At 39.0% G+C, this 25,019-nt stretch overlaps 1 protein-coding gene across 1 annotated transcript in view; it reads left to right on the top strand.

Moving 5' to 3' along the window:
• Positions 1 to 17,760, top strand: part of SLC35F4 (solute carrier family 35 member F4) — a 310,639-nt gene extending 292,879 nt beyond the window's left edge. The window contains exons 5-8 of the mRNA XM_007951869.1: positions 7,149 to 7,274; positions 9,595 to 9,787; positions 15,826 to 15,915; positions 17,519 to 17,760. Of these exons, the coding sequence (XP_007950060.1) occupies positions 7,149 to 7,274; positions 9,595 to 9,787; positions 15,826 to 15,915; positions 17,519 to 17,760 (651 nt within the window). The remainder of the gene's footprint in view (positions 1 to 7,148; positions 7,275 to 9,594; positions 9,788 to 15,825; positions 15,916 to 17,518) is intronic.
• The last annotated feature ends 7,259 nt before the right edge of the window (positions 17,761 to 25,019 follow it).

The following is a 25,019-nucleotide window of genomic DNA, read 5'->3' as shown; positions in this document are numbered from 1 at the left end:
CTGTGAGAGCCTGAGCTATACAAAGAGAAAAAAATGAAGATACAGAAAAATAGAAATAGCCAGATGCCAGATGTTCCTCTAGCCTGTATCTCTACAAATTAATTTTTTGAGAAGTAAAAGAAATCTATCTTTCTTGCAGGACCACCAGATATTTACCTTTAAATTCTTTTAAAGTATTTAGTTTGGGCTTTAGGAACAAGCGCAAGTGACTTCATGGTCTGCTCTGATTGGCCTTGACACATGATGCAAAGGAACATAGCTGGCTCAAGAGGTGATGCCACTGAACTGACATGCTGGGGTAATGGGAGAAATGTGAGGGCACACCAGGATGAGAGAGGACCAAGAGGTTTCAAATGAAGACATTGATGGTTTTAAAGTCACTATGTATGCTAACACCCTACCCAAACCAGATTCAATTGATGGTAGTAGTGGATTTCCCATCTTATTTAGACACCTCAGGTTAGCTAAGAGACTAGAAGTGAAATAAGTTTTGAGGAGAGCAGTGTTTTTTTTTCTGAAGCCAAACAGGTGAAACCACTAGATGGTGCATTTTCAGCAGTTAAAAAAAAAAAAAAAAATTCCACTGCCATTGAGTCAATTCTAACTCACACCAACACTATAACAAACCACAACCAAACTCACGGCTGTCAAGTCACATCTGACTCATAGCAACCCCTTCTTGGGTTTCCAAAGCGGTATTACTACAGAAGTAGATTGCCCAACCTTGCCCCATAGGCTGTAAATCTTTACAGAAGCAGACTCCCTCATCATCTTCCACAAAGTGGCTGTAGAGCCCCTCATATGGATGCTAATGTAACCCAGGAACATTTTTGTATCTGTCCCTCTGTGGATGAGCATACAAGCATTTTTGACAAAATATTTAAGACACTGGCTTCATGAAGATGTATTTTAAGAGTCCTGAATCCTCGGAAGGAAGACTGGGCAATGTGTTTCCATAGAGATACTGCCTCGGTAACCCAAGGAGGGGTGGCTATGAGTCGGAACTGACTCAATGGCAGTGAGTTTGGGTTTGGAACCTGAGTAGAGCAGTTTTGTATTTTTCTGTTGAGAAGGAAGACATACTATTAATGTCTCTTTGATGACTGATTCTGAAAATGCTTATGGCTGAGATCTATGCTTGTCTTGTTCGTTCTATGGAAATGTGAAGAGTATTTACTCTGTGTAGTTAAGCCAGTCGTGCCAAAGAGGGTCACACAGGAATCATCCAATTGACCACTCCAAATACACTTTCCACCCACTAACTTCCAGCACTTTCTGAAGAAGCTGAGATCTCTCAGGTTCAACTGTGTAGATAACATTATATTGAAAATTCCTTAGGATTAAAACATGGCCATAGAGAATTTGTTCTATAAGACACATGAAATTTAAATAAAATTGTAGCAAATAATTTAACTTATCTTTCTCCCCTAGAAACCCACTGTTCTTGTTGTTAGGTGCTGTAGAGTCAGTTCTGATACATAGTGAACCTATGTACAATAGAACGTAACACTGCCTGGTCGGGCACTATCCTCACAATCGTTGCTGTGTTTGAGCTCACTGTTGCAACCCATCTTGTTGACAATCTTTCTTTTTCTTCTCTCTCTACCAAGCATGATGCCTTTTTCCAATGACTGGTCCCTTCTGTGACCAGAAAGTACATGACATGAAGTCTCGCCATCCTCACTTCTAAGGAGCATTCCGGCTATACATCTTCCAAGACAAATGTGTTCCTTCTTCTGATAGTCCATGGTATATTTAACATTCTTCACCAATACCATGATTCAAACTTCAAATCTTCTTTGGTTTTCCTTATTCATTGTTCAGTTTTCACTTGCATATGAGGCAACTGAAAATTCCATGGGTTGAGTCATTCTTACCTTAGTTCTCAAAGTGACATCTTTGCTTTTTAACACTTTGAAAAGGTCTTTTGCAGCAGATCTGTCCTATACAATATGTCGTTTGATTTCTGGACTACAGCTTTCATGGGCATTGATTATAGATCCAAACAAAATGAAATCCTTGACAACTTCATTGTTTTCTCCATTTATCATGATGTTGCTTATTGGTCAAGTTGTAAGGATTTGTGTTTTCTTTATGTTGAGGTGTAATTCATAATGAATGCTATAATCTTTTTATTTTCATCAGTAAGTGCTTCCAGTTTCTTCATGTTCCACAAGCAAGGTTGTGTTGTTTGCATATAGCAGGTTGTGAATGCATCTTCCTCCAATCCTGATGCTGCATTCTTCTTCAGTAGTCCAGCTTCCCAGGTTATGTGGTCAACATATACATTGAATAAGAATGGTGGAAGGATACAACCCTAATGCACACATTTCCTGATTTTAAACCATGCAATATCCCCTTGTTCTGTTTGAACTACTACCTCTTGGTCTATGTACAGGTTCCACATGAGCACAACTAAGCATTCTAGAATTCCCATTCTTCTCAGTGTTATCCATAATTTGTTACGATCCACACAGTCAAATGCCTTTGCACAGTCAATAATAACAGGTAAACATCTTTCTGGTATTCTCTGCTTTCAGCCAAGATCCATCTGGCATCATCAATGATATCTCTTGTTACACAAACTCTTCTGAATCTGGCTTGAATTTCTGGCAGTTCCCTGTCTATGCATTACGGCAACTGTTTTTGAATTATTTTCAGCAAAAAGTTTATTTGCTTGTGATATTAATGATGCTGTTGTTATTAGGTGCTGTCAATTTGGCTCCAACTCATAGCAACACTGTGTAGAACAGAGTGAAGCACGGCCTGCTCTGTGCCATCCTCACAATCCCCACTATGCTTGGGCCCCCCGTTACAGTCACTATGTCAATCCGTCTCCATGAGGGTCTCCCCTCTTTTCACTGACCTTCTACTTTGCCAAGCATTTTATCCTTCTCCAGGAAATGGTCCCTTCTGACAACATGACCAAACTAGGTGAGACAAAATAAAGTCTGGACATTTTCATTTCTAAGGAGCATTCCAGCTGCACTTCTTCCAGGACAGATTTGTTCATTCTTCTGGCAGTCCATGATATATTCAGTATTCTTCGCCAACATATCACAGTTGAAAAGCATCAGTTCTTTGATCTTCCTTATTCATTGCCCAGCTGTTACATGCATATGGGGAGATTGAAAGTACCATGGCTTGAGTTAGGCTCACCTTAGTCTTCTAAGTCACATCTCTGCTCCTTACCACCTTAAAGAGGTCTTTTGCATTTCTCCATTTATCATGATGTTTCTTGTTGGTCCAGTTGTGAGGGTTTTCATATTAATGATATTGTTTTATAATTTCCACATTCTGTTGCATCACCTTTCTTTGGAAAGGGCACAAACAGGGAACTCTTTGAGTCAGGTGACCAGATAGATAGCTGTCTTTCAAATTTCCTGGCATAGACAAGTGAGTGAGTGCTTCCAGTGTTGCTTCTATTTGTTGAAACATTTCAATGGGTATATCAATTTGAAATCTTCTTTTCATCTCTTTTACTTCATCATTTCTTGAATTTGTGGTTACCTCAAGACAAGGTTAGTAGAACACAGCATTAATCCTAATGAACTTTAACCAATTTCTTATTTAAAAGTCTTAATTCTTAAAAGTATTCTATAATATCTGTGGAGGTATCTAGGGTTAAGGAATTGTAAAAACAAACAGCCAGTAGGGCCAGTGTTTGTTTGTTTGTTTGTTTGTTTTAAAAAAATGCAAAAAACAAATACACTGCCTGGAAAAGAAGGATCATGTAAAGTGATTATCCCTAGATTATAACCACAGTTGGGAACTCGGAACTCTTCCTTTTCTGAATCAGCCATTAGTAAAAATATAATGCATAATGTTTCTATTGTATGTTTTCTCAAGATATAAATTGGATATAGTCAAAGATTACATAATTTTATAGCATAATTTTATAGCAATTCAAATTATAACCATGGTGAGACTTCTAAAGATCTCTATTACATTTTATATTCATGTGCTTGTGAAATATTATCCTGGACCACTTAAATTGATGTATCAATTACAGCACTGTCTCTTTCAATTGTCTTCATGGAGAGAAGCATTTTCACTTCAGGGGACCAGACAATGCTATTTCTCAAGTTCATAGAGCATAAAAATCTGAATAGTGAGATGTTAAAATGATTCTTCTCCATGGCATGAGCTGTAATTTATAGGTTTGTAGGAACCTACTATATAACCTAAAAATTTATTCATAAGTTTGTAGGAACCCACTATATAACCTATAAATTATTTATAAGTTGGTGGGAACCCACTCTATAGCCTATCAATTATTCATAAGCTTGTAGGAACCCACTATATAACCTATAAATTATTCATAAGCTTGTAGGAACCTACTATATAACCTATAAATTATTACTCATACCATGGAGAAGAATCGTTTAACATCTTGCTATTCAGAATTTTATGCTTTAAGAACTTGGCTAATAGTGTTGTATGGTCCCCTGAAGTGTAAATGCTGCTCTCCATAAATACAATTGAAAGAGACAGTGGTGTAATTGATATGTCAATTTAAGTGGTCCAGGCTAATATTTTCACAAGTGCATGAATATAAAATGTAGTGGAGATTTTTAGAAGGCTCATCATGTTCATAAGTTTGAATTTCTATAAAATTAGTTAATCTTTGACTATATCCATTTTCTATCATGAGAACACCTACAATAGAAATATCGTGCATGTATATTTTTTACTAATGACTGACTCAGAAAAGGAAGCATTCCCAATTGTGGTCATAGCCCAGGGATGTTACATGCTCCACCTTTTCTAGGTAGTAGTTTTATTTTATTTATTTATTTTTTTTAAATCTTAGTCCTACAGACTTTTTGTTTTCACAATTTCCCAAGCCCAAATACCTCCATAGATATTACAGAACACTTGTGAGAATTAAGACTTTTAAATATGAACAAGCACATCGTGTTCAGCCGGATCAACACTGTGTTCTATTTACCCCGTCTTGAAGTAATCACCTGCTAACTTGACCAAGAAAATCTAACTGATGCCTGACCAAAAGACAACAAATATTAATTCACATTTATTATCCTACAAATTCAGTCTTAGGAAGGAAATCTTTTGTACATATGAATACTTTAACCCATGGGCATTTTTTTAAAAACACAAAACTAAATCAGAAAATTTCAGCGTCTGATGTGTCTTTTCATACTCCTGAAATCAGATCACCCAGAGAATTGTTGCAAATCCCTGGCTGAATGGTAAATTCTCAAATCAAAGAAAATGATAAAGCTTACAGAATTCCAGATAACCCCCTTACCATGTTTATTTATGAGTCTATTACTTCTTGTTTGGAAAATTTCCTTGACACCTCATGGTGTGTGTATTAAATTATATTCTCTAGAGTTTGAGGCATAGCCTAACTAGAACACTTGCCTGGCAACTTTAGAGAATATGACATTCACTCAACAAGAGAACCTCCTCCCATCAAACAGCCTCCCAGATAACATTTTATGAAGACCGTGTTTCACTGTTGACATGTCAGTGTCTGTTCCCAAGTACTCCCGCTGTTTTTCATAAAGGATGCTTTTAGTATGGAGCTGCTCAGAAATCAACCATGTACTTGCTTTTGGTGGTCATTAACAGAAGAATTGCTTTGTTGTTGTTGTTAGCAGTATCCAAATTATATGTGTCATCATGAACATATTTCTTTGCACCAGCTCAGTTGAGTCTACAGTTACATATTAAAGAGCTACATTTTATTGTAATACATAATTCACTAGTAACTCCTCCCCTCAAAAAAAAAAAATCAAATATGTGAAAAAGTTATCTACAGAAGAACTTATTGACTTGGGAATGCTCAGAACTGAAGTTTAACAAAATTAGTTGCTGTGTATGTTTAAATTTCTCACAAATTTTCATCTTGATTTTAAAGTCAATGAGAACATTTCACAAGGAAATGACATACTGCTCCCTATTCCAGGGTTGTTATTTTACTGTTTACTGTGGCCTTGAAATGTTTTCCAGTAGAACCAGTTCAAAATAACTAAATAAATGGATGCAAGCTAGCATTCACTACAGGAGTGGATTCCTGTTTTGAATATCACAAGGAGTCTATCAATTGACAGTAAACCATTATGATTTCAATTGAATTATGAATATTTTACTTTATGCAGTTAATACTCTAGAATAATCAAACAAGATTATCTTTCTGTGGTTTACCAAAAAAAAAAAAAAAAAAGAAATTAACTTGTATGTAAACAAAAGGAAGAACTGGCCTCCAGTTGACATTCAAAGTGACAGGGCAGACTCAGCTTCCAAAAACAAACTCACTGCCATCGAGTCGAATCTGACTCATAGAAACCCCTCCTTGGGTTTCTGAGGCAGTATCACTACAGTAGTAGATCACCCACTCTTTCTTCCGAGGAGTGACTGGTGGGTTTGAACCCCCAGCCCTCTGGTTAGCAGTCAAATGCCTTAGGCACTACGCCACCAGAGTTCCCTGCTTCTGCATAAATCACTACGAGAGATTATTTGCTTTTTTTTTTTTCTTTGGCCTAGTCTCTTAGCTGTATCAATATTAGGCCTCTCTAATCCAGTCCTGGTAAGGTGGAGACTTTCAGAAACATGCATTGATCCAAGAAGCTTATTAAAATATTTGCTGAATTATTTGAAGCAAAAGAATACAGTATGGATGAAAGTGCTTACAAGTGACTTTACATTAAACTTATTTCATCATTATGGACATTAATTTTTAGAATTTTGAACTAAAATTAAACTAAAAATTACTATCCCTTTAATGAGAATCTGAGTAGTTTTTATATTCTATGCCTAGATGTTTTGCGGGCATACTGATTTTCTTAATACTGACTGGTAGCATAGTGCCGAAGGCATCTGACTGCTAACCAGAAGGCTCATGGTTCAAACCCACCAGCCACTCCTTGGGAGGAAGACTGGCCAATCTACTTCCATAGAGATACCCACCTTGAATGAGTCAGAACCGACTGGATGGCAGTGAGGTTTTTGGGTTTTTTTTTTTTTTTTTTTTTTTGCTTCTTACATTTAAACAGTGAAGTACAAGAGGTAATTCTATTCGAGGAGGCATTTAGCAACTTTCATGAAGTCTTGAATTGCTTGCTCTGGAACAGAGAGGCATCAATTTTTCTTCTTCTGTTTTGCTGCATTCTATTTGACAGATAGTTGCTGCAATAATGGCAATCACCGGCATCGTCATGATGGCCTATGCAGATAATTTCCACGCCGATTCAATCATAGGAGTGGCATTTGCAGTGGGCTCAGCCTCGACATCTGCATTATATAAGGTATGTTGTGCACTATCTTTTGTAGTCACCTGTCATCTAGAGTCGACTTAATAAAGCAAGGAAGCACAGAGAAAACCTTGGTTGGAAAAAATATCCAAAAACCAAAACAAAACTCACTGCCATCAAGTTGACTCCAACTCATAGCAACCCCCATTGAGTTTCCAAGGCTGTAAATCTTTACAGAAACAGACGGCCTCATCTTTCTTCTGCCCAGCAGCTAGCTGGTGGGTTCAAACCAATTTACTAAGTACTTGTTGTATTTTTTAAGTACTTGTTAAACACTTGTTGTATGCTGGGCAGGAGCTCTGGTGGTACAGTGTAAATAAAAGCATTGGCTGCTAACCAAAAGGTCAATTGTTTGAACCCACTAGCTGCTTCTTGGGAGAGAGATGAAGCAGTCTGCTTCTGCAAAGATTTACAGCCTTGGAAGCCCTATGAGGCAGTTCTGCTCTGTCCTACAGAGTTCCTATGAGTTGGAATCAACTTGATGATAGTGGGTAAAGTGGCACTTTTCAGAAAATTTCATCTGTGTTAACTCAAGCTTGTGAGGTGCAGGTATTTATGTCGACTTTCCAGATGAGGAAACAGGGGTGAAGAAACTGAGGCTTTGGACAATTAAGTAACTCGTCCGAGGTCATACAGCTAGGAAGTGATAGAACCTAGACTTAGACTCCAGACTGACCAACTCCGAAGCACATGTGCTCCTCCCTACTGACCCTCTCTGGGCCCAGTTATCAAGCAGTTATAGCAGAGGCATTAGAAAGGCCTCTATATGGCAAGGTAGTTTGTGACATTTCCTTTCATGTCTTTAATTTAATTATCTGTGGTCATTATTTTAATACCCCAGAGATATTAGAAATAATAAACAAGCTATCAGATGAGAGCTCATCATTGGCTGGGTGTTAACTCCAAAGCACAGGAGCTCATGTTATAAGCAAACTGAAAAACCCCTTTTCCTCTCTGATGGATGTGCTGGGCCTACTTTAGGTCCTCATCATTCTTTCTCCACTAGAGTCCCCTGTCATCAGTGAAAATTCTATTCTGAGTCATTACACCTGACTTCAGAAGCAAGGACTAAGAGAACAATTCTAAAAGGTTATTCCCCAAAGCTCTACTTTTAAGAGCCTACTCTCTGGATGTATCTAAAGGAGTGTTTCAATTTCACCTCTCTCGGTGTTTCAATAAAAAAAAAATACTCTTTGAAAATGCCCTTTGCATCCCTCCTGGATAGCTATTCTGATTATTCAACACCACTGCCACTCAGAGGACATGAAGTCTATTTCTATACTGACATTTCCTGGCCCATTGATTCTCTGTGACAAGCTTGACAAGTGTTCATTTGATCGCCGTTAATGTCTTACTTGCCCCCCAACCAAGGCGCCATGGGATGTCTGATGTGACCAGAGACTAGCATGTGTTCATGTTCTCTTGATTAAGTCTCTCAAGGGAAAAAATAGTGAGTTGAGTTGAAATTAAAAGCAGTACCTGGAATTTCTATGTGACTAGGAGAATTCTCCTATGTTATAGAATGTATTCATTCTGGGGATAGTGTACTTCCTAAGATGCAATAAATCATATCTGCATCATAGTTCCAGGAAGAAAAGATCTGGTCCGTTTTACCTTGTTTGTTAGAGAATTAGTATAGGAAGCAGAGTAATTAAGAAGACAAGAAACGTGGATTATAGATCTGGCTCCGTCTCCAAGCCTGTCCTATAACTTTAGGATAGCCATTCACCTTTCCTTGTCATCTTTCTCATACAGTTTTATAATCTAGAGAGGATTTTTAACCCAGTAAATAAACACAAAGTTGGTAAAAATAAATAAATAAGCTCAGAAAGCAAAGTGCATATAAATCCAAGGCACATGATTATTTCTCAAAAATATAATGACAGATTACCTTTGTCCAAATTACTTTTCAGTATTTGTCAAAATAAGAATGAAATGAATTCTATGCTTCAACGAAAGAACTGATATTTCAGCACCAAAAGATTTTTCATGGCTTGTCTGCACTCTTATTTATCACTCGTCCTGTACCCATCACCAGTGGTGGCACTTAACACAGTTTATGATACCCCAGTAGTTTTCAACACTATAAGAAACTCATTTTATGGAATGTTTTCTTTCATATGAAAGTGATAGAACATTTTAATTCTATGTCTCAACAGCCCATTTAGTGTCATAAAGATGGCAGGGCCAGAAGAAATGGAGGGTAAATGCTCAGCCAGTTAGTTCACTGTGTAGATCAATAGATCTTGCCCTTCTGATCTAGCAGGTCATAAATAAATATGATGTGGCTGAAAAAGTTTGTTTCCCATTCCAGGTTTTGTTTAAGATGTTTCTTGGAAGTGCTAACTTTGGTGAAGCAGCTCACTTTGTCTCTACCTTGGGTTTCTTCAATTTAATCTTCATCTCCTTCACCCCGGTCATCCTGTATTTCACCAAGGTGGAGCACTGGTCCTCGTTTGCAGCTCTGCCATGGGGCTGTCTATGTGGAATGGCAGGGCTGTGGCTGGGTAAGTGGCCCTGGATTTCACATTCTATTTCTTACGTTATTCCACTTTTACTTGATAAAATTGTTTATCAGAGTAGATTTGTTCCATTGGGTACCTCTGTCCTCTATTTCACAAACTTACCTTAGGTTGGTTAATGTTACTGAGGATTTAGAAGATTGTTTGCAGTCTATTACTTGATTAGATCAGAGCTATCCAACTGGTGTGCCTCACATGGGTTAATATGTGCCGCTGGAGGCCCAGGCTCCTCTGTTCCTTACTGGTCTCCAGGCAGCCTCATCTATTTATCACAGTGTACTTCCATATGTGCTATCATGTGTCAGACCAGGATGAGAGTGGATGATGCATTCAATAACACAAAGTAGTTAAAAATGACTTTAACAATTAAGGTATATTTCTTAGTATATAATTTTCTTTTAACACCTCTTCACTCAAAATAGCCTTATCTTATCAGCTAGAATTTATTTGTTAATAGTATTTACTCTTAATAAAAGGTATTTAAAATCACCACAGGCCATTTAAAAGTACCTTTAATAGCTTAAAAAAAAAGAAGAAGAAAGAAAGAAAGAAATGCCTTTGTCAAAATCAATAAAACAGTAGCCAGCCCAAGAAACTTAACTAACTGATAAAAACAAAACTTTTTTTTGAATACACCAGAAGGCTACCTAATTGCACATCAATAATCCTGAAGTCAATTCCTCTTTCTTTTATTTTTAAAATATTTTTAGTAATTGATTCACAAAGTGTATTAGCTCTTAGTTATGCTCTATCGCCCAGGTTAGATTAGTTTTGCTTCTTATTTCTGTCATCATATTTAAAATTATAAAATGCATAATTAATTGTACTTCTAGACTCTCCACCCAAGCCAGGACTCCTACTAAGCAGCAAATTAGGTACTTTAATAGGACCACCTACCCAGAAAACCAAAAAAACCACTGCTGTCAAGTCGGATCCGACTCATAGCAACCCCTCCTTGGGTTTCCGAGGCAATATCACTACAGAAGTAGATTGCCCAATCTGAGGAATGGCTGGCGGCTTTGAACCATTAGCTTTCTGGGTTAGCAGTCAAATGCCTTAGGCACTATGCCACCAGAGCCCCCTACCTACCTAGAGGAGACTGAATTTATACTTTAGTTAGGAGCCTCCTGTATATCAAGTTGTTACTTTTTAATACAGCCTTGCTCTATCCATAACCCCAACACAAAAGATCACTAAAGCAGAGCATTTAAGGAAGGTTTGTAAGTAACAAGCAGTCATCTATGACCTTACACAACCAAGTCTTTGCAGAAGAAGTGTTCCTCCTTTGTGGGGAATCAGAAAATAAATCTGAAAAACAACCCATCCTGAAGATGAGACTCCTACCTAGCCTAGCAAGGTGAAGCCAAGGTAAATGAATACAATCTATAATGCTCTTAAATATGATCATTGAATTCCTACAGGAATTCTTGATCAAAAGGTGGGAGTGAGGAAGAGCTTTCTAAAACCAACTCTTGACATAACTGAGACTTGAAACTAAGGTCTAAGCTGAACCTCCATTTTGCCTCAGGAGACTCTATTTTGCATTTTTAAATGCAACTTCTATCATACAATGCAGCCTGTCATTTCTGTAACAATTCCTACTGCACCTTTGATCTAGATATAAACAGTTTAAGGGAAAAATACAGTTTTGCTTACCTTGCTCATATAGGCGTTAAAGAGAACAAGTTGTGGTTCAGCTTTAGAGAAATGTGCTTGTGGTTAGAATAAACTAATGTTAAATGTTGTTGTTGTTATGTGTCATTGAGTCAGTTCCAATTCATAGTGACACTCTGTACAAAAGAGTGAAGCCCTGCCTAGCCTTGGACCATCCTCACTGTCCTTACTACACTTGAGCCCATCATCACAGCCACTGTGTCAATCCATCTTGTTGAAGGTCTTCTCTTTTTTTGCTTTCCCAAGCATGATGTCTTTCTCCAGGGACTGGTCCCTCCTGATAACATGTCCAAAGTATGTGAGATGTAGTCTTGCCACCCTTGCTTCTAAGGTGTATTCTGGCTGTTCTTCTTCTGAGACAGATTCTTATGGTAGTCCATGGTATATTTATTATTCTTTGCCAACACCATAATTCAAAGGCATCTGTTCTTCTTCAGTCTGCCTTATGCATCATCCAGGTTTTATGTGCATATGAAACAATTTAAAAAGCCATGGCTTGAGTCAGGTGCCCCTTAGTCCTCTAAGTGAGACATGCTATAGCTTTTCTGTATCAAAACTCTTTTTATCTCCTTGAGCATAAGAATACTTGACATTCTCACTTGTAATTGTTTCAGTCTTTAAACAAATTCTTTGCTTTCATGTTTTAACAGAGTCCACCAGTATAATGTAGATCTAACTCCATTATTGATCCTTCGACTATTTCTTAAAACTGTTTTGACTTTGCCAACCTCAGGAATTGGGCTACAGGTGTCTAGATGATCTAATGTGCTTGGAAACATGTGATTTTAGTGCTTAGTCAATTCTCAGAAAATGCCCTATACCTTCCTTTACAGTACTCTATATCTATACTTTAAAATTGTTCTGGGAAACTTGTAGTCAGCCAAAATCCTTTCACCTGGAGCCATTCTTGCAAAGGAAGTCAACTCCTGAAAAAAAAAAGTTAACCAATACCCTACCACCTACAATTTTATAGATGCTAACCAATCAGAAATACCTCAGCTGTACCCGCCCCCCATATTTGTGGGTTTTATCTTTATTAACCTCTATAACTTTGTAGGTCCTTGGGGCACTTTATCAAGGGCTTCTTGATTCTGTATTTTCCCCATTTTGCAAAATACTCTTTTGCCATAATGAAATCTTTGTTTTTAATTACATATATGCAAACACAATGCAACCACTGCCGTGGAGTCAGATCCAACTCATAGCGACCCCTCCCTGGGTTTCTGAGGCAGTATCACTAGAGAAGTAGATTGCCCAACCTTCCTTCCGGGGAGTGGCTGGTGGGTTTGAACCACCACTGAGTTTAGGGGAGGAGGAAGGAGATGACATTCTAGAGGGAAGCACATCATGAAGGGTCTAGAATGCCACATTGGGAGGTTTAGGTTTAAAATCCACTCGATAATCCTTAGGCAGGGAAGTGACATGCTCACTTGTGCATTTTGAAAAGCTCACTCTGACTAAGTGTGGAGAATGCATTTGAGACAGGAAGCCTTTACCAGGCAAGAAAAGATGGTGGCCTGAACTGGGCTTTGCTTGTCCAGGCTGAGTAGGCTGTGCTTAGCCAATGGACAAGGAAAAAACACAAAACACTGGAGTCTTTTTAGTGTCTTCTCTCCTGATTCCCTATAACTTTGGAGTGTCTGCTTCTCCTAAGCAACCAGGGCTCCCACTTTCAAGCTGTGCTGCTGCTGTTACTTCATGTGAAAGGAGCCTGAAAAATCACAAGCCTACTCTTCTCTCACCAAGCAGTCCAAAAGCAACAGCCCAGTGATTCAATGTCTGTTTACTCAGAATCAACTTATTTTCATTCCACTCCTCTTTCCTCATACTACCCAAGGTCACCCGCTCTGCTTGCTCTACATTGAACCATTAGGCTCCACATGTAGGATATCTGCCAACTCTTAAGTGACCTTCTTTACCTAGGTGATATAATCTGAAACACTGCAGTTCCTGAGAGAAAAAATGTTCTTATTTTTATTCCCTCATAAGCATTGGGTCATCTTTTTCCACTCCAGCTCAGACTGCTACAGGGAGAGCCTGGATAAGACCCAAGGAAGGGTCAAACATTAATTCTTGGTCCCTTGAGTTCTACTATTGAAAAACAAAAATGTGTGATTATCATCTCTTATTACCTCTGCTAAATTGAGTAAAAATCAATGGCAGTGTTTCCAAAGGTCAATAGATCTGAATAAAAAGTGCCTAAATTGTTTCCTGGCCAAATACAACCCAACTGGGAACAAATGAAGTTCCAGTAACAATCATAACCAAAATTTTAATGACTCTTGCATCCAGCTGTGCACACATGATCTCTAGCTTGCTCTAAAATAGCCATCTACCATTGTGAATTTCTTGACATGTCAAACACTTGCTTCCTAGCAAGTCTGTTCAAGCTGAGTGTCGCTCATGCTGGCTGGGCATTGTAGTCCCACCAAGTAGCATGATCTCTGAGCTCCAAAGGGTCTTGCCACTGTCTACCAGACACTACAGCTGCTCTACCAGGGCCACACCAAGGGCACTACAGTCCTCACGATGCTAAAGCTACTCCGTGACAAAATGAGGAGACAGCCTCTTCCTTGTCTGTGTTACGCTACTGCTATTCCCCATTGTTTTACAATATTCAGTGCTCCTGCTCTTAACTTTTTATTTTCCTACCTCATTTCTCCATAGGAATCAGATGTCATCTATTTGGGGCTTAGATCGTAGACAAATGTCAGGATATACTCTGAACTGACTTTGTTGTTGTTGTTATGTGCTATCAAGTCAGCTCCAACTCATAGCAACCCTGTGTACAACAGAATGAAACACTGCCTGACCTCCACCCCCTGAAATTATAGCTTTCTTGCTTGCTGAAGTTTATCTTCCTCACACCTTCTCTCAGGGTGATCTATCTACCTGGGAGCACTCTGGCCCACATACGTATTGGCTTCATTCATTCACATGACATGTGTGAATCCCACTGAAACTTGAGCAAGCTACAGATGACACATTGTATTATATTCTTTTCCTTAGGTTGTTTTTAAAAGACCATAGAAGTATTCCATCTAAGGAAAAACAGACATGTTCAAGTTTGGTCACCTGAGTACTGTTGAGTGAGAATGGCTCATTTCTCACCCAAATACAACACTTTCTTCCAATTTGCTAAAACATGCAGTTCAGCCAAAAAGATGATAGATGATAGCTGAAGAGTTCAGCAGAGTCTATGCTGTATTCAATGAATGTCTGATTTGTTAGAATGTGGCATATTTGACTCCCAAAGTCTGAGGAGAGAGCCTAGGCGTTGGTATATTCCACTTCTGCCATGAAGGAGGTACAGTTATCAATGTAGGAAGGTCCCTGCCTTGTTTGCCACTACTATTGTATGAAAATTATAAATGATTCCAAACCTTGTGAAAGTCAAACTCATTGTCTTTAATTAACAAACACAAGTAACTCCAGGTAACTAAGCTAGGGGACTTAATTAAAGCAGAATTATAGATGGCAATGGAAGAATAAACGGCCTCATCTTTGGTTCTACAGACATATGAGTCATTTCCATAGAGATCCTTTCTGAACTGAGGATCTTTTATACTTGTTAATGTTTATCTTTCCAATCCCTAAAACAAACTATTATTTATTGAAATCTCTTAAAATAATACCTTTTTTCTTTTTGAAGATCTGTATCTTTGGTAACTTTTGAAGGGGATAGCTGAATATTTTAATCAATCATATATTTAACAAATTCCAAAGGTATTAATTAAAAGGCTTCAACAACACCTTCAATTGTTTTGTGGACTAGTCCTGGGTTATCCATGCACACATCTGGATGCAGGAAAGGTCCCAGGAGTTCAATGAAGTACATTTAACCCACCTTTGTTTGCCCATATGATGTTCAACTCAAGAGAGGAGGTAAAACGGCATAGAAAATCATTGAATAGACCTTCTTTGGGGTCGTAATACAGAAGCTCTTTAGTTATCCAGGAATATGGCAGAATATAGCAAAGTAACACAGAGATGAAGCCCAAACTTCAAACAGTCACCAGCTTCCAACCTCTGGCTGGCCCCAACTTACCTTTATAGTGCTAATAAACAGTATTCTGGATTGATTAATTTTCCTCTGCATTTGCTTCAAATACTTTTTGGCAAACAACTGGTAAGATATCAGGCAGCCAGGATGGCAGAGAAGGAAAAAAGAATATGATTAATTCAGGCCAGCTATACATACACTCACTTTTTAGAGGATTAATTGATCAAAGATGTAGGCAGTTTTTAGAAGGCATGTTTAGTACATACATTAATTCTTTTAAGTTAAGAAGAAAAGAGCCAAGCATATCAATTTCCTGTCAGCCTGTAATTCCTACTTTATTTTCCAGCCTTCAACATCCTGGTGAATGTCGGCGTGGTGCTGACATACCCAATCCTAATCTCCATTGGGACAGTGCTCAGCATTCCTGGAAATGCAGGTACTGGTATGATTTAACATCTGAAGATTCTGACCACCACAATAAGTGCCCAGCTCACTGAAACAACACCTAGTTGTTTCTTCTAGCAATTGTGAATTGTGTCCCTTGCCCAGGAAGATGTTTTTAAATATCATGAAGGTAGCAGACAGCAGAATAACTATGCAGCAGATTTAAATTTTGCAGCTACAAATACTGTTTTTACTTGGTCGAGCTTTTAGAATTAAATACCAAATGTATTATTTGGGTTTCATGTAATCTCCCTGACAACCTAATTTTGTGGTATTTTTAGAGGAAGCCCTATGGAAACAAAAGGCACCCCAGCAAAGGACTCTCAAGGAAACGTCACTAATGAAAGTGTAGCGAATGTACAGGGTGCTGGCTCCCCATCAGACTATCCATGGGGAGCTGTAGAAGCTTCATCTGGGGGCAGAGCAGATGGCCCTCCAGAATAGATACAAGGAAAAAGCAATTTGACTCACTTCAGGGACAAGAGGAGAAGCTATTTTCCCAGATAATCTTTCTAGTCAAACCTGTCAGTGGAACAGGTAATGAAAGTGGATTATCTGGATGCCTGTACAGTTCTTCTAACTCTAAAATCATATGATTATAAGTCTTGAGGGGCCGTCTTTCTTCTCCCCAGACAAACAACAGATGCTTATGCAGCATTTACTATGTTATCAGGGATGTAGAGGATACAGGGGCAAAAAAAAATGATGACATTGTCACTTCCCTTAGGAAGCTTACAATTGAGTTTGGGAAACAAGACCAATGGACATGAAACAATTTGGAACTCTACAGAGGAATTTATTATTAAGTGTCAAATTGTGTGAGACAGACTCCTAGGGCTATAAGATATCTAGAAGAACGAATCATCACGGAAGAATAGAGTTGTCAAAGAACTTCATCCATTCATCCGTGAATTCATTCATTCAATAAATAATTACTGAGCACTTTGTGTATGCCAGGAACTGTGCTAACACTGATGATAGAGCCTAAATAAGGCACAATTATGTAGTCTAGAGAGGGAGGCAAGATAAATTGAATGATTGCAATTTAGAAAGAGAAATGCTTGGATAGAGATATGTACTGAATGTTCTGAAAGCGTATGAGAGGGGTGTCAAAAGGGCTTCCTGCAAGAAGCCAGAGGAAAAAGACCTAAGAGAGGGATCAGCTGGATGAAGTGGGATATGAGGATAGAAGGGAATTCCATGCAAAAATAACAGCATAGGCAAAGACCCAGGCATTCATTTTGGAAATTTTCAAGTTGTCCAAAAAGACTGAAGAATAGATTGCCAACAGGGAAAGGTGAATTGGGTGCAAGGGCAAAGGGAAAATATTAAGACATAAGGCTGGAGAGGTAACTAAGCATCAGCTGATATGGAATTTGATCTGACCCTTGAAGGATAAATGTGACTTAGAGAGAAGGAATGGAGAACAAAGGAAGGGAACAGCATAAATGACAATATGGAAAAAGGAAGACCAGGTTGAAAGAATAATGAAGAGTTTGGAAAATTTCTAGCTCTAGCACAGACTTCGGTCATTTTATTTCAAAGAAACTTAGAAACAGTCATAGACTGTTACTGACTTGATTCTCCTGTCATAGCTGTGGATCTCCTGAAGCAGGAGGTGATATTCAATGTTGTCCGCCTGGCTGCTACCATCATTATCTGCATTGGGTTTCTGCTGATGTTATTGCCTGAGGAGTGGGATGAAATTACCCTGAGATTCATCAACAGCCTGAAGGAGAAGAAAAGTGAGGAACATGTGGATGACATCACTGACTCCAGTGTACATCTGAGAACCAGAAGCAGGGCCAATGGGACAGTGTCTATTCCACTGGCTTGAAGACAGACACATTTGGAATGCACGTATATGTATATTCTGTGAATATAACATTTTGTCACTACCTGTACACTCAAATGACAGTATTAACTCTGAATTTCGATAAATCATATGTGAAATAATGCCAACAATAAAAGTTTACATTTATTTGCTTATCAAGAAACTGATATGTAAATAATCATAATAAATTTTTTTTTATTAAAATGCTTCGTCCCTGTTTTCTTCTTCCATCTGAGGAGAGTTTTCCCCTAATTCCCAAAAGTTTCAGAAAGCACGAGATTCTATTAAATCATGAGCTTGTCATCATCTCTTTCACCCCTGGAATGGAGACCTTTCCATCAAATGAGAGGAAATTACATAAGAGGAAAACACATGAAAAGGATGTTGTTGTTACGTGCCATAGAGTCATCTCTGACTCATAGCGACCACTCCCTGGGTTTCCAAAGCAGTATCACTACGGAAGTAGATCACCCAACCTTCCTTCCAAGGAGTAGCTGGTGGGTTTGAACCACCAAACTTCTGGTTACAGTCAAGTGTCTTAGTCACTACACCACCAAAACTCCCCATGAAAAGGATACACACTTGATATTTACTTTCATCCTATAAAAGCCTGAAATTTGGAAGCCGGAAAGTCATTTAAATAAGTATTAAGTTAGCAGAGCACCATGTATATGCAAGACCTAAACTAGGAACTATGAAAATATAAAATAATAGACTTATTATTAAGATTGGAGTCTTAAAAGCTGGCAAGCAGCCATGTAAGATGCAATAATTGGTCTCTCTTCATCCAGAGCAAAGAAGAATGAAGAAAACCAAAGGCTCATGGAAACAATTAGTCCAAGGGACTGGTGGACCATGTGGTGGACCATGTGAACCTCAGTGTACGTGACCCTGGGACCAGAAGAACTAGATGGCTGCCACTGTCAACCACTTAGAAAGGGATTAATATAGAAGATCCTGAATAGAGTGGTAGAAAAATGTGGACCAAAACTCAAAATTATTATTAAAAAAAAAAAGAAGACCAGGGTTACTGGTCTGATAAAGACTGGTGAAACCCACAAGTCTACGGCGCCTAGTCACCCTTCAGAATTGAGCTCACTCTGTGGCTTCCAGCCAAATGCTGTTGTTGTTATTTGCCATCGAGTCGGCCCCTACTCATAGCGACCCCTCCTTGGGTTTCCGAGGCAGTATCACTACGGAAGTAGGAATGCCCAACCTTCCTTCCGAGGAGTGGCTGGTGGGTTTGAACCATCAGCCTTCTGGTTAGCAGTCAAGTGCCTTAGGCACTATGCTACCAGAGCTCCTTCCAGCCAAATAGATAGATGTATAAGGTAAATATTTATATCAGGTGGGTACACTCCTTAGAACAATCAACAATGGGAGATCAGAAGGGCAGTATTTGCACAAGGAGATAGCTCAGAGGGCAGGAATGCATAGGAAAGAAGGACACAGGGAAAAGGTAACCACACGGGAGAAGTGGGAAGAGAGCTGTTACATTATGGAGATAGCAGTCAGTGTTATGAAACAAAATGTGTATGAACTGTTGTATGGAAAATGAATTTCCTCTGTAAACTTTCACCCAAATCACAATTTTAAAAAATTAAAAATAATAATAATAATAATGGGATTTACAGTGCTTAAGGCATTTGACTGTGAACCAGAAGGTTGGGGGTTCTAAACACACCAGCCACTCCACAGAAGGAAGATGGGGCAATCTATTTCTGTAATGATTTACCTCCTTGGAAATCCAGTGGGGGTTTCTATAAGTTGGATTTGACTCAATGGAAGTGGGTTTGGTTTTTGTGTTTTCATTTTGTTTTGTTTTTAGCATAATAAAAACCACAAGAGAGTTCACAAATATCTTGAATATGAGATAGACATACGAAAATGGTACAGTGAATATAGAGGGAACATCTGTTAACAGCCATCTCTAAACCCCTGTACCATCAAGTTTCTTACAAAAGTTTTCTATATTTGCTATTTCCTTGTCTTCAAGTATCATTCACTCCTTAACCCACTACAGTCCATCTTCTGCCCCCATTATGCCTCTAGGAGTGCTTTCACTCAAGTCACCAACGACTACTCTCTTGAAAAATCATATTGATACATCTCAACCCTTACCTTACTGTCCTCTCTGCAGCATTTGATACAACTGGCCACATCTTTTTCCTAAAACACTCTCTTCTCTTTGATTCTGTTAGTCTTCTGGTTCTAAGTCCCTGGCTGCTTCTCTGGGCTGTTCTCCCTAGGCTGGCCTCATCACTGTTAGTGTTCTGTTGTTTCTTAGCATCTCACTCTCCACTCTCTCCACAGGGGATCTCATCCACTCTCATGACTTTAGTTGTCATCAATACGGTGATGACTTCAAAATCTTTATCTCCAGCCCAGATTTGACCTCCTGAACTCCACCTTCTGGAAGCTCACTTAAATAATTCAATAATTCATGTACACCTTAAATTTTAATTTATCACCTCTCTTCTGCAGACCTATTCCTCTTCTTTGTTCCTTGCCTAGGTCAGTGTTACTATCATTCACTAGACACCCAAGCCAGGCATCAGCCTCGACTTCATCCTCCCTCACCCTCCACATCTAAACCGTAAGTCCTTTTGATTCTATTTTTCAATAGTCCTGAGTCTATGCAATTCTCTCTTACATTACCTATTCCAGGCTCCCATCATCTCTTGCTTTGATTAGTGCAATACTCTACTGTTCCCTCTAACTCCAAGTCTTGCCTCTCTCTAATTCTTTTTGTGCATTGCAGAGTGACTTTTCTAATACATATTTTGGTCATGCTTCTTCTCTGCTGGAAACACTTTACTGGCATCCCATCGTCCTCAGAATAAGGCCCAAACACCTTGGCATACTATTCAAACCTTATCTTCACTTGGCCCCTGCCTGCCTCTGGAGTGGCAGTGTGCAATAGAACTTTTTGTGATGGTAGAAATATTTAATGTCTGCACTGTCCAGTATAGTAGCCACAAGTAGCTATCGAACACTTAAAATATGGTTAATGAAATTCAGGAGTTGAATTTTTAATTTAATTTAATTTAAAATTGAATTTAAGTATCCACTTGTGACTATTGGCTACCATATTGGACAACACAACTCTAGAGCCTCATTCTCCCATACCACCACCACCACCAGGATCTCCTGGAAACTCTGTGCTTTAGCAATGCTGTGTGCTGTATTTCTTGCAGTGCTTCAATCAAGCCATTCCCTCTCTCTCTCTCTCTCTCTCTCTCTCTCATCACCTGGATAATCCTTGCCTTGGCTTCATGACATTTATTTCCATTTTTCCTGGGAAGCCTTTTCTGATCCCCCAGGCTAAACAATATGACACCCAAAGCCGCCTCCACTTGCCCCCATTATAGCACTGATCATTGCCTGTGGTAATTTTCAGTTTATTCGTCTGAGTTCCCAGTAAGCCATGAGACCTTGAAAACAGGGACTGTGTGGTGATTATCATTGTAATCTTAGTGTCTTGCACAATGCCTGACACTTATAACATTCAATAAATTAACTTAGAATCCCCTTAACTTAGAATCACTCTTAGTTAAAAAGAGGCAATTTCATTGATGAGACTGGTTAAAGTAAGGACCAGAAGAGATTAAATGTGCCACAGTCTTTGTCATGAGTTCACAATACCGACACGCTGAAGTGATGATAATAGACATTCCTTCCTGAGAGGCTGATTAGGACATCTAACAATTTTAAGATCCTCTACATTTTCTGGGAAATTTAATGCAAGAGGCTGAGTCCTTCCAGCATGTTTTATGATTCCCCTGTTATTCAGGTATCCGCTAAGTGTAGGTCAGGCAGTAACAGGACAAGTATAGAGGGCTCTGGAAGTCAAATCTGCTGGTGGAGCTTCATGGTAGATAAAAAACCTTAACACATCCAGCCCTTGATTCCTTTGTCATTTTTTCAAAAAGGCAACGCCAGTCTCCTGGCATAGATAGATGATGTCATATTAACTAAAATAATAACTGTGACATGCTTTAAGTTTTATTAAAAGTGGTACACAATAAATGAAATATATTATTTAGTAAATATGAATCAATTCACCATATTAGTAGAGGTGGTTTTGAGTATTTAAATAGCATGTTGGTATAAACATTGCTCTCACCTTATTTTTAAATTACTGCTAAATAGCAGTAATCAGTGAATAACCCACTCCAGAATCTTGCCATTACTTACCATGACATTAAAAATTTAATCTTGACATCTTTAAAAAATGAACTCTTTTTCTCTTTGTGATGATTCATTTTGAAAAATAGAGCCAGCTACCTTGGAAAGCACTAATTCAACTTATGACTGATCACTGTAATTAGCTTAGTCTATATTAAGAAAACATTTCTGATATGGTATTCATTCATTTCTTCATTCAAAAATTATTAAACTCAATCATAAAAAGAGACCAGGTTTGTTGGTCTGATAGAGCCTGGTGAGACCCCTTCAGAACCCCACCCTTCAGATCTGAAATTGAACTCCTGTGGCTTCCAGCCAAACAATAGGCTTATGGGCTGAACATTTACATAAGGTAGATACACTACTTGGAGCGATTAGTCATGGGAGAACAGAGGGGCCGTGTTTGCATGGGGAGACAGCTGTTTGGTGGTGGTGGTGCCGTCGAGTTGGACCCGACTCATAGCGATCCCTCCTTGGGTTTCTGAGGCGGTATCACTACGGAAGTAGATTGCCCAACCTTCCTTCTGAGGAGTGGTTGGTGGCTTTGAACCACCAGCCTTCTGGTTAGCAGTAAAGTGTCTTAGGGGTGTAGAAGTGCATGGGAGGGAAGGACACAGAGAAGAGGTAACTGCAAGGAAGAAGTGGGAAGAGAGCTGTTACATTGTGGGGAATTACAGTCAATGTCATGAGACAAAATGTGTATGAACTGCTATATGGAAGATGACTTTGCTGTGTAAACTTTCACCCAAATCACAATAAAAATAAAAAAAATAAATTATTAAACTGGCTTTGAAGTGTAGTTGTTATGTTAGATTGTCCCTAACTGGCCCTTGCCTACTTTCAGTGCAGCACTGTCCAATCGAACTTTTTGTGATGAGGGGAATGTTCTCTGTGTGCACTGTGGGGAGGGGAGTACAAAATGCATAAGAAATTATCCCTGCTTCCAGGAGCTTGCAGCCTATACAAAGTTATAACTTTGACAATTGTAACAACAACAGCAACAAACCCAAAATTAATTTGTCAGCTTTGGGGATGTGAGATACTCCCTTTAATTCAGGTAATATAAAGGTAATATGGGAATCCCTGAGTGGTGCAAAAGGTTACCACTCTCAGCTGCTAACTGGAAGACTGACATTTCTAGTCCATTTGGGGTCACCTTGGAAGAAAGACCTGGCAATCTACTTCCAAAAAATCAGCCACTGAAAACTCTATGGAGCACAATTCTACTTTGTACTAATGGGGTTGCTATGAGATGAGAATCGACTCAGTGGCAACTGGTTAAAAACCCCAAACGCAAGCCATCAAGTTGATTCTGACAGTACTCATAAATAAAGAAAATACCTTTGCTTGCTACCTTTCATGGTCACTATGAAAGTCCCATCATTGAAAATGAGTGTCCCTCCTATGTGCCTATGCTGTGCCTTACATGATCCTGTTTCAGTTAGAAACAGAGGACATGGAAGGCAGCAAGAAAGTCTCTGCCCTCAAGGGTTGAAGCTTTGTTGATACTACTATTAGCCTGTGTCTAACCAATCTTGTTCCTCCCAGAGTCCAGGAGGCAAAGGAATCCATGGGTTACTTAATGGGCAGCATAGTTCAGATTCTAAGAGCACCCACCTCTTAGATGTGTAACTTTGGCAAGTTCTAACCTTTCTACCTCAATTTCATCATTGTTAAAATGAAGATAAGAAGCCTTGATGGCACAATGGTTAAGCACTCAGCTGCTAACCGAAAGGTCAGTAGTTCAAACCTACTAGTGGCTCATTTATATCACATGCAAGTAAAATCTTACTGAAGATAATTCAAAAACAATTGCAGCAACATATTGACAGAGAACTTCCAGAAATGCAAGCTGGATTCAGAAGAGGACATGGAATGAGGGATATCATTGCTGTTATCAGATGGATCTTGGCTGAAAGCAAAGAATACCAGAAAGATGTTTACTTATGTTTTATTGACTGTGTAAAAGCATTTGATTGTGTGGATCACAACAAATTAGGGATAACACTGAGAAGAATGGGAATTCCAGAACAATTAATTGTACTCATGAGGAACCTGTACATAGACCAGGAGGCTGTCATTTGAAGAGAACAAGGGGACACTGTGTGGTTTAAAATCAAGAAAAGAGTGCATCAGGGTTGTATCCTTTCACCATAATTATTCAATGTGTATTCTGAGCAAATAATCCAAGAAGCTGGACTATATGAAGAAGAATGTGGCATCAGGATTGGAGGAAGACTCAGTAACAGCCTGCAATATGCAGATGACACAAATTTGCTTGCTGAAAGTGAGGATGACTTGGAGCACTTACTGATGAAGATGAGGAACTACAGTCTGCAGTATGGATTACATCTCAATACAAAGAAAAGAAAAATCCTCACGGCTGGACCAATAAGCAGCATCACAATAAATGGAGAAAAGATTGAAGTTGTCAAAGACTTCATATTACTTGGTTCTACAATCAACAATGGAAGCATCTGTCCAGAAATCAGACGAAGTATTGCATTGGGCCAATCTGCTGCAAAAGACCTGTTTCAAGTTCTGAAGAGCAAAGAGATCTCCTTGAAGACTAAGATGTGCCTGACACAAGCCACGGTATTTTCAATCACCTCATATGCATGTGAGAGCTGGACAATGAATAAGAAAGACCAATGGAGTTGATGCTTTTGAGTTGTAGTGTTGGCAAAGAATACTGAAAGTACCAGGGACTGCTAAAACAGCTAACAAATCTGTCCTGGAAGAAGTGCAGCCAGAGTGCTTCTTGGAAGCAAGAATGGCCAGACTTCATCTCACCTATTTTAATCATCTTATAAGAAGGACCATTCTGTGGAGAAGGATTGCAAGCTTGGTAAAGTGGAGGGTCAACAAAGAAGGGGAAGGCCCCCAATGAGATGGATAGATACAGTGAGTGGCTGCAACAGTGGGCTCAGGCATTGCAAGGATCATGGAGTTGGCACAGGGCAGTGTTTCGTTCTGCTCTGCGTAGGGTTGCTATGAGTCAGAGACTACTCGCCAGCACCTAACAACAACAACAGTGGCTCCACGGGAGAAAAGACCTGGAAATCTCCTGTAAA

This window comes from Orycteropus afer, unplaced genomic scaffold, assembly GCF_000298275.1.
Source record: "Orycteropus afer afer isolate SDZICR_OR568_19922 unplaced genomic scaffold, OryAfe1.0 scaffold00314, whole genome shotgun sequence".
NCBI classification, from domain to species: domain Eukaryota; kingdom Metazoa; phylum Chordata; class Mammalia; order Tubulidentata; family Orycteropodidae; genus Orycteropus; species Orycteropus afer.
This window is presented reverse-complemented; position numbering and strand designations above follow the sequence as displayed.